At 37.2% G+C, this 11130-nt stretch overlaps 1 protein-coding gene across 1 annotated transcript; it reads right to left on the reverse strand.

Annotated features, from left to right (window-relative positions):
• Positions 1-3749: 3749 nt before the first annotated feature.
• hsd3b2 (hydroxy-delta-5-steroid dehydrogenase, 3 beta- and steroid delta-isomerase 2) lies at positions 3750-8878 on the reverse strand. The gene is made up of 3 exons (XM_056445287.1): positions 8722-8878; positions 7942-8106; positions 3750-4558 (listed from the first exon to the last, which is right to left on the reverse strand). The coding sequence occupies exons 1-3, from the start codon at positions 8873-8875 to the stop codon at positions 3750-3752; spliced, it is 1128 nt and encodes a 375-aa protein (XP_056301262.1). The 5' UTR covers positions 8876-8878.
• Positions 8879-11130: the final 2252 nt, after the last annotated feature.

An 11130-nucleotide genomic window follows, 5' to 3' on the forward strand; every position in this document is an offset into this window, starting at 1 on the left:
GTTGTATCTTTAGGTAGGTTTGCAAACATGTGTACTTCTCATTGAGTCTACCTTATACTTCAGCCGTTTGCATTTCTCGTGATCCCAGAAGCTCCCTGTGATCTTAACTAGCATGCGTTTTACAATTCTAAACATCGGTTTCTATCAGGGTACACTCAAGTCGACGGCTGGGCGCCGCGGACCGCTGCAGAAACCTATGATTAGAAGTCAAAAATGCGTGGCGCGACGATTCGGGACACTTCATGCTTCTGCCGCACCACAGAGAGTGTCTGGTGTGCCGTGTCGCGGCTTCGAGCGGCGCATCTGGTGCCTCAGTCAAAGTTAATTCAGTGTGCGTGGTTATTAGTCTCGGTGTACAAGCTCGGCACTTGAAACTAGCACACAGTTGGCTGTAAAACTGTACAAAGACACAAATGATTTTGTACTCTCTGCTTGGTCTGTGTCCGAGCCGTACATGTACGACTGAATGCTGATCCTCTCTCTCCTTCTCAGTCTTCCTGTCAGACTCTGTTGCAAACGCAGAGCGGGTGAGCTCATGGCCCCGTCCCCTTGTTACATTGGCGGGAAGCCGAAACTAATCTACATGTGAAGCAACACACCCCTAAATCAGCGAGCTGTGGACACGCCCCCAACATGACACTTTTTAACACATTATAATAAACAATCTGAATTGTGTTTTAAACTGAAGCTAAACTGGCACACTCAGAACAACCAGAATATTAATATTAAATCAGAAAAAGAGGTAAACTATGGGCCCTTTAAATGGAGACATACTAGGTGATGAACAAAATAAAAAATAATCCCTGATAATTAATGTCTTGGACACAAATATTTCACATTTCTGTGTCTGGTGGAGAACTTGTTTGAACTGATTATGGCATTTTGTGGCTCCTTGTTGGCTAAACGTGCCAATATTTAATTACATGATATATTGTGATAATGTACACTGTAAAACAATATCCATACAATGATCTGTTTTCTGTAATTTGTGATTCACGTTTTTATTTATGCTTTTTTTTTAAGTTTGCAGTGCTATATTGTCTGTGTTGGTGTGATGACGCTGATAAGTGCAAGCCTTTTTTTTATTGGTCGATTTAGATTTAGATCATCAGACTCTTAGGTTGACATGAAACACAATCGGTAGTTGGCAAATAAATTCATTCATTTTCTTTTCAGCTTAGTCCCTTTATTAATCCGGAGTCGCCACAGCGGAATGAACCGCCAACTTATCCAGCACATGTTTTATGCAGCGGATACCCTTCCAGGTGCAACTCATCTCTGGGAAACATTCATACACACTCATTCACACACATACACTATGAACAATTTAGCCTACCCAATTCACCTGTACCGCATGTCTTTGGACTGTGGGGGAAACCGGAGCACCCGGAGGAAACACACGCCAACGCAGGCAGAACATGCAAACTCCACACAGAAACGCCAACTGACCCAGCTGAGGCTCGAACCAGCGATCGTCTTGCTGTGAGGCGACAGCACTACCTACTGCGTCGCCCTTGGCAAATATAGAGTGGATATGTTTGTAAATCTGAGTCTGAAAGAGTCAGTGCCTCACCAGCCACAAACCTCACTGCACATCACGCGGCACTCGTGTCTCATCCCAAAGGCGCAAACAAAACTGACATTTAGCCTACAGTCCTTGCACAACCTACACTTTAATCTGTTGTGTCTCCCTTTTGGTGGTGCCCAATTTTAATGTGACATTTTGGAAACCAGATCTAAATTAAGCACGAACAGTCGGTCGGGAGACAGGTGAACAAAGCTGAATATACAGTGGGAGCGGTCGGTGCGGAGAAAAACCTGGCGGGAGCGGCATTAAAATACAGTCCCGTGCAGATCTCTAGAGTACCACTATTAGTGTCTCCTAGACACACGTCTCCGTTTCTTCTGTAACCAGGACGCTTTCTTTGTATTATCCTGTCATTTTTTTTAAAGCGTGTCAAGCATGCATTTAATTGTTGGCATCAGTGGTGTAGTGGTTAGTGCGTTGGCACATGCACTCCAGTGCTTATGGCAACCTGAGTTCGATTCCTGCCTTGCAGTCCTGTGCTGAACCTTCCCCTCTCTCTGCTCCCCATGCTTTCCTGTCAGTACTCTCTACTGTCCTATACAGTTAAGGTGAAAACCCTAAAGAGATTATTATTGAAAAAAAACATGCATTTTATTCATAAAGCATTACTAAAGTTCACTGTTAATGCAAGCAAAACATGATGGTTAGCACATGAAGCTGATGATGCTATTTTTATGTTGCTGCAATAATTTCTAAAGCTGTTATCATTAAAGCATCATCACAATATTGACAGGTTTTGTGTATTCCTTTATTGTATGTAAAGGTACAGCGCAAACAAAACAAATTACATCGTAAAAGGGTTATAAAATACATAAGGTTTACTAAAAACTCTCATTAGAAAACAGAACTAACATCAACAGTAAAAAATAGCTGCATGTGTTACAGATGTTATATTAATATTAATGCAAGATAATCTGCAACGTGGTAAGGAATATTTTGCTAATCCCATTGGTGGATTATTTTGCTTGTTTCAAGGAAAAACGCACATCATTTTGACTTATTTTTTCTGAAAACAAGACTCGTGTAGAAAATGCTTCTCGATTTAAGAATTTTTCAGGGCTCAACAATAAAGACTGCCCGATGGCCCGGGGCCAGCGTGAGAGACCCTTGGGAGAGTAGACAGGATCATTACTGGCCCGATTGGGACAGTGTTGCCTTGTCACTAAAGTTTAATTTGCCTGCGACTGTTTGTCAGTTGCATGCATTTTAAGTTTGTGCTTTTGAGTCTTTAAATGCGACCTTCTCTGTGATGTCGTAAACACCATGTTGCTTTTTGATTCCTCTTATCTGATTTTATGTTTTGAGCATGCTATTTTTTTTAACAACCAGTAGTTTAGTGATGGGAACAACATCAAATTATAAGGGTAAAAGAAAATGTCTGTTTCTAACGTCTTGGAAGCAGACATTTAATTTGGTACAACACGACAAACAAAAAAATGAAGTGATGTTTCGCACAGTTTTCCGTCAGTATGACAAGTCGGCCACCTTTTGTTAAATAATTTAGAACTGCATTAAAACACCTGCACATTTTCCATACTTCTTTTTTTTGCATAACACTTTGAATTTTGCTCTATACATGTATTAACATTTTTTAAATATTTAAACTCTAGATTCACAGACATTATTTTCGGTCACATTATTTAAAATATGTGGCTAAAAATAGCGATTAACGTCTCTTTTTTGTTTTTGGTGGGGCCACTGAAAATTTTGCCAGGGCAAGTAAAAATCTGAATCAATGGCCCGATCGGACTACTAGTAAAAATCCCTAGCGTTGAACCCTGTTTTTAGATTTTTGGACTAGAAACAAGAGAAAAACTTTAATTCAAATAACAAATTTACTAACAAAAATAACTTTAGAGTTGTTGTCTTATTTCATGTTCAAAAATCGTAAAATTCTTAAAAATCGAGGAGCTTTTTCTAGAGTATAAATCAAGCAAAATAATCGTATTTTTGTTGTGAAGTAGGATTATTGTACTTACCCCACAGGCCGATTATGTTGCTTGTTTTAAGAAAAAACTTGCATCATTTTGACACATTATTTCAGAAAACACCACGATATTTTTTTAATTGTCTAGAAAATGCTTCTGAATTTGTAGAGATTTGTAATATGAACGAGGATAAACTCTTAAGTGAGCACTTTCTGCAGTGTAGTCAAGAGCGTTCATGTCTTGTTAGCCAATCGTCTTTCAGCAGGTAACACAGACGCCAGCCAATCAGTAGTGCTGTTGCGTGCCTCCTCCCAGTCATACCGAGGACTGTACCCGAACTCCCTGCAAGCCTTCTGATAGGAGAAACTGAAAGGTGTGTTAACTATGGTCACTACCTGCCTATTTAGGGGTGGAGTGAATCTCAGGACGGGTCGGAGCACCGCCTGCAGGATCTCCATGAAGAAGCACAGGAGATACAGCAGAAAAATGGGCAGGATCGGCTTGTTTTGTATACTAAATCCTAAAGGTGACAGAACAGCATGGGTTAAGTCACAATAGCTGAGGTGTGGCGTGTCGTCTGAGATGTAATAGAAGTTTCCCCCCACCACCGCTCTTTTCTGTGGGTCTCTGAGGGCACGTCCTGCTTGTAGATGCGCCAGGGCTGCGTTTCCCACATATACAGGATTGACTTTTGCATCGTGCTGTGAGAGTCTGGGTTGCATGTTTCTATAGCGGATGGTAACCCTCATGCTTTCTAAAGTAAACCTGCTGCCCGGCCCGTAGATGAACATGGGCCTGAGAGCGCAGGTCGTGAGATGTCCTCCGTCCCGCAGCAGCTCTCCATTGGCCTGAAGGCAGATCTGTTCCGCCTCCAGCTTGGTTCTGCTGTAGTTGCTGTTAGGACAGAAGGAGTAAGGAGTGTCCTCGTGGCCGTTGATGATGGGTTCACCGCTGCGATTGGGACCCGCTACCTCAATGCTGCTGGTGTAAATGAAGGAGGACACGCTCTCTTGGATGCAGGTCTCCAGCAGGAGCTGCGTCGCTGTTGTAGGAAAACAAACAATATAAACACACACTGTAAAAATGCTGAGATGCACAGAATTCCTTCATGTTGTCGTAACACAAATCAGTTAAGTTAACCTAAAGGGCACCTATTTTACCCCCTTTTCCGGAGTTAAGATCAGTCTTTTGTGTCTCCAGAATGTGTCTGTAAAGTTTCAGCTCAAAACTCCCATCAGATTATTTATTAGACCCTAATGAATAATTAAATTGAGGTCTGAGAACATGGTAGCTGTTTTTGTTGCATGTGTTTTTAATGCAAATGAGCTAGTTCTCCCTGCCCACCGTTCCCATGTGTGGGTCAGATCGCTCTGTATTACTCTCTAATGCATCTCTGCTTCACCTGCTGAGTCTCCCGTCAGATAAACAGCAAAGTGAGACACGAATGTCTCACAGTAAAGACAGTAAAATTATTATAATTCATCACCTTCACAGACACTTCAATCCCGCTTTGTGGACATTACATCAAGTTTATTTTGTACATCTACAGAACAGATATCCATAACGTTAATATATCCGTAACGTTAATATACAGCAGTGGATGTTAACATATATCATGTCACATTTTCTGTGCAAAAACAGTGCAAAGTTAAACGCGTATCGACATTGTGTGTGACTTTGCACTGTTTTTGTGACAGGATACATGTTAATATCCACTGTTGTATGGATATCTGTTCTGTAAATGTACAAAATAAACCTGATGTAATGTCCACAAAGCGGGATTGAAGTGTCTGTGAAGGTGATGAATTATAATAATTTTACTGTCTTTATTACAAACACGCATTGTTTTAAAATCGTTTGAAACTTTTAAAACTCATCCTCAAGCTGCAGATGATCACAGAGAGCTGAACAGATCTTTTAATCCCAGTTGCTTTGCACACGTCCTGTCTTGTGGATATGATTGTATGCGTTACTACTAGGAGACGCTCATTTCGGTTTATTTTACCAACGGACAACCGCAGCTCGTTAACTGAATATTAACCGTTAACAGAGAAATATTGAAATATTATTTAATTAAAAAAATGTGACGTGTCTATTTCGTGACATTAAATATTTTAAGGTGCTGATTTATTTTAACGAACATCATACAGAACATAACAGAGCATCTTCACGCACCTGCAGTGTTTCCGACAGCATTGAAAAAAATAATAGAAACTAAATAAAAAGAATAAAATAACAGGCCTGCATTAGATATTTTTCACTATTTTATTCCTGATTATGAATTTATGAACTTTGAATTGCCACTGTGTATGAAATGTGCTATATAAATAAACTTGCCTTGCCTTAAATGACAAATTTAGATTACAAAACACAGACTGATTAATTTTTAAGAACCGCCATAGTAGGGCTGTAGCGATACACTAATCTCACGATACGATACACGATATTCAGCTCACGATACGATATATATCACGATATTTAGCCAACGATACGATTTGATATAATTCGATACGATTCGATATCATTCGATACGCTTACATCATTTTCTGATAGATTTAAAAGAGACAAAGTGATTTTGGTGACATCTTGGGAGTGTTTAATTTACTTGGATTTAATTAATTGAGATAAACTTAAACATCAGACAGCTTGCAAAATAAATGCTGGCCAAAATTAATTAAAGATGTGATGAGAAAATTTGTTCCATTTGTTGAAACAGTCCAAACTGTAGCTTACAAGCCTTTGAAAAGTAAATAAAGTGCAACATTGCAATTTGCAATTAACAATGGAGAGTTAAAGAGCAAGTGGCCTGTTCTGAACAGTTTCTTTGACATCTTTTTAGCTTGACAAAAAACATGAGGTAGCAAGTCTAGCTGCCATGAAAGTAAACATAGTAGTACCATGGCTTCTCCAAAACACCAAATGTCACGTCCGACTCAGTCAGTGTGCACAGATCTTTCTCGGTCTTCCTGACTTCACTCGAGAGCAGGGTTGCGCAGATGGCCGGATGTATATATGTATGTATCGATACTCGCGGCTAAAAAATCGATACTTTCTTTGGAAAAAAAAAAAAATCGATTTATATCGCAGAATCGATAAAATCCTCCAGCCCTACGCCATAGGCTGTTTATTCCAATCATGTTTTTTATTCTTCCGTCAAATAAAAATATCAGGCTTTTCAATTGATCGCTCTACTGAAAATATGCATTTAATTAATGCTTCGTTATTATTGTCACAAAACGCCTTTTAACATTTAAATAGAAGTCATCAGTTTAATAAAATAATTAATTGTTTTATGTTCAATTCATTCCAAGTTAACTTAATTGATTTGTGTTGGGACAAGATGAGGGGATTGGTGTGGAGCTCTGCATTTGTAGAAGAACTGAAGGTGTTTTAATAGCTGTATTCCATCTACTAAACTTCTTAACTTAGAAATGTATTATAAATCTCAAACTAAAGCGATTTGTCACTAAATTTAGTGATAATTAAGTGATCAAGTGACTAAATAGATTATATTAATCAATTATATTGACTGACTAAATATAGCTTTTGTCTGAATACATATTTTACAAATGATGGCTGTGTTTTCAGAAATAATAAAGTCAAAATTAAGCGAGTTTTTTTTTTATAAAGACGAGCAAAATAATCTGCCAATGGGGAAAGCTAAATAATTTAATAATTTAATGATAGAAGATTTTTGCTTGTCCTGTTGGCAGAATATTTGCTTTGTCTTTAGTAAAAACTCACTTAATTTTCACTTATTATTTCTGAAAACAAGACAATATTATAATAACGCTTCCTGATTTAAGACTTTTGAGATATTTGAATTAGAAACAGGACAAAAACTCTGAGTACGAAAAGCCTTTATTGCTCTATATTGGCAGATTTTTTTGATCAGAAGTGAATGACTTTATTTGTATGTTCTAACTAAAACTGATTGAACTTTACATGTCAGTCAGACATTTTCACTTATAAACTCCACACAGAACCTGATACACGCACTGTAAAAACAATTAATGACTAAAAGTCGAGATAACAAATATTCTTATGCTGCTTTAACTTATTTTAATACGTTAATCAAGTTTCAACTTGTTTTTAAGCTGTACAAAGTTTAACTTGATTGTTTAGTCAGTTTAATTAATGCAAGATTGATGACTTAATTTAACTAAAACATTCAAGGCAGCAAGCTGTAGGGAGGTGGGTACCATTTCATTTCCAAAACCTTTGTTCTCTTGTTTATGTTCAGTTAGGCAGTAAGTGTACATTTCTGTTGTTAATTTATCTTACTTTGTCAGTTTAGACAGTTTTACTCTCGATCTAGCTTGAGTGTACTTTTGTTTGTTGTTTGTTTTGGCCTTTCCCCCTCCTGAAGCCTATTTTTGCTTCCCAGTTTTATTAACGTCCCAAAGACCAGCAAAAAACCCTTACCTTTAACATTAACTGCGTGTAATTCACTGTATTCAATAGCTCCATTGTAGTCAATGAGAGACGCGGTGTGGAAAATCAATGTTGCTCCTTTACAAGCTCTTCTCAGCAGCTCTCGGTCCCGGATATCACCCTCAAAAACGCTGACTTCAGTCTCTCCACGGGCATCTGAGCACACAGAGCAGCAGCACATTCACTGGCATGCATTTTATGGGCTTTATTGGTTGCGTATAATGGTATTAGAAGAAAAGATGTCGGCTTTTGTGTTGTTTGTTTAATATATTTGCATGTCAGTGAACCGAATTCATACATTTAACTCAATTAGTTCATAATTCAAACTTATTTTCAGTGTTTTTATGGATAATGATTGGATTCTGACATGCAGTAAACCATAATAGGCTCCAGTATGGTCAAAATAAATAATTTTAGTCAGTAATTTTATTATAATATTGGCTATTTAAACAAAAGATGATCAAAGACGACCTCCTAATATTAAAGGTCGTCGTCTAATGTGAAATAAAGGATGGATTTTGCAGAACAGATGTTTTGTTTTCTGTATATCCTCCATTTTCAGGCATAGGTGTCTATTAAATACACACTATAGTTTAATTTGACTTTAGACTGCATGTCGAAACAAACACCTAATATAGACGAAAGTCTCTCTCTTTAAGAAGAATGTGAACAAACAGAAGGTGAGAGGACAAAACTAATAAAGATTTAATAAACAGGAGAACTAATCACAGGATGTGTATTGCAGAGCGTGTAATGTTCATGTCCACTAACCCTCAAGCGTCTGTATGAGCTCTGAGCGGATGTTTCTGTCCAGCAGCCGGATCTCAGACAGATTCTTCTCCTCCTCCAGCAACAGTCGGACCAGCTTTTCTCCCAGAAACCCGCAGGCTCCCGTCACCACACACACCTCTCCTGACAGAGCCATGCAGACCGCTGCAGTGAAACCCTTCCAGAAATCACAGACATGAGAGAGAGGAGATTATAGTAAACACAAACTCAGAATGAAACTGTTGGTCATTTTCATTTAAAGAGATATTTCACTAAAAAATAAAGATTTACTCACTACATACTCCACCTCAAGTGGCTCCAAACCATTATGAGATTCTTTCTTCAGTGGAACACAAAAGAAGATACTTTGAAAAATGATAACCATTACCCAATAACCACTGACTTCAATAGAAGGAAAAACAAACACTGTGGAAGTCAATAGTCACAGGTTTCAACTATTTTTCAGAGAATCTTCTTTTGTGCTCAACATAAATGCTTGAGACAAGTACAGAGTGAGTAAATGATGAGAGATTTATCCTTTTTAAGGTTATCATTGTGCAGAAGAGTAACCCAAAGGCAGTTCTGAGATCAGATTTTGTATTTGTCTAGTACACAAGTTACCAACAGAAAACATTATTAGTATTATTCAACACTATTAAAGTACACTGAACTGGAAAATTAAGTTTATCCTTAAATTAACATATTGTTTCATTTATATAACTTACACTAAAAAAATACTAACTGCTTATTTTAAATGAGCTGAAACAATACAACTCTTGAGGTTTCTTTTTGACTACTTAATTGTTTTATGTTCAATCCACTTAAATTTGTAAGAACTAATAAAGTTAACTCAATTCCTTCATGTTGTCCCAACACTAACCGATTGCCTGGAACCCAGCAACTTTTACAGTGTGAGTAAACAGTGTTGAAGTAATATTCACATTAAAGGGATTTAATCTTGTTAGTTCAAATTAAATGAAAATGTGATAATTAAACTAGTGAATTACACGAGTGATTCGGTGCTTTTGCTATATAGTGCATGAAATGTAAAATAAGTGTGGTTAATTATTATAGCTGAAGCAGAAGCAGTTTAGTTGACTTATCTACAATTACATTAACTTTATGTAACTTAATTAACTTAAGTTTACTGAATAAACATTGCTAGACTACTTAAGTGCAAAACAGTATCAGTAAACAGTATAGAAATAAAAACAATACCCTTGTCGTCAGCCGTCGACGTGTAGAGTCCTCGGAGATTGTGTTTTTAATGTTAGTTTTCTGCAAAATACTGCCTCGATGTGCTGAGAGTTGATAATCCGTCAATCTGCGAGTGGAGTCTGGTCTTTTATATGGTCCTGTTTGACCAAGACGGCCGTTAAAATCACGTGTTGTGCGAAGGCCATAGACGAGACAATGCGGTGTCGAAACTCAATTAGCATACACAACAACACCGCCTCGACGACAGCGAAAACTTAATTCACACAAGTAAATCATTCAAAACTATTTAAAGAATGGAACCCAAGGTATCATTACGAATATTGACCATGATTTTACTATATGTAGCTAAATCTGACGGTCAAAACCACGTTACTTTTGGTGCGTAAAATGTTACTGTGACATTTAAAGTAATAGTAACACAAAACGAGCCACTGTTTTACTACGGCGTTTGAAGTAAAACCAGTACTACTAAATTTACCATAATTTTACTCTGGCATTTAAAGTAAAATCTTAGTAACAACACAAAATTAGCCACGGTTAACTATGATATTTGAAGTAAAAGCAATAAAATTAACTATAATTTTACTCTGCAATTTAAAGTAAAACCATAACAACAAAACGAGCCACGGGTTTACTTCGGCGTTTGAAGTAAAACCAGTACTACTAACTCTAATTTTACTCTGGCATTTAAAGTAAAACCATAGTAAAATCACAAAATAAGCCACGGTTAACTATGATATTTGAAGTAAACGTAATACTAAAATTATCTGGCATTTAAAGTAAGTAACAACACAATGAGCCACGGTTTAACTATATGGCATTTAAAGTAAAACCATAGTAGCCTAACTATAAAATACACAATTTTACTAGGGTAATTAATTTACTAGGGAGTTAATTTGTTTTTAATTGAATCTTTTGGTAGTGCTTTATCACCAATTATATATTTTCTAATGTCTAAAAATATTTTATTGTGTTTTTTTCTGAATCATGATGGCGGATGTAAACCTTTTTACACAAACTTCACATTATTTTCCAACTAAAATGTAAATCTTTCAATTAAATTGTTTGTTTTATAGACATTATTTCTGTAGCTTTCCTGCAGTATGAATACCACAATATTACTACAGCAAGACCACGGTACAAAAAGCATGTTTTAAAAACCACAGTTACCTATAGTTACTGCTGTAAAACCGT

Source organism: Danio aesculapii, chromosome 20 (assembly GCF_903798145.1).
Source record: "Danio aesculapii chromosome 20, fDanAes4.1, whole genome shotgun sequence".
Taxonomy (NCBI): Eukaryota; Metazoa; Chordata; class Actinopteri; order Cypriniformes; family Danionidae; genus Danio; species Danio aesculapii.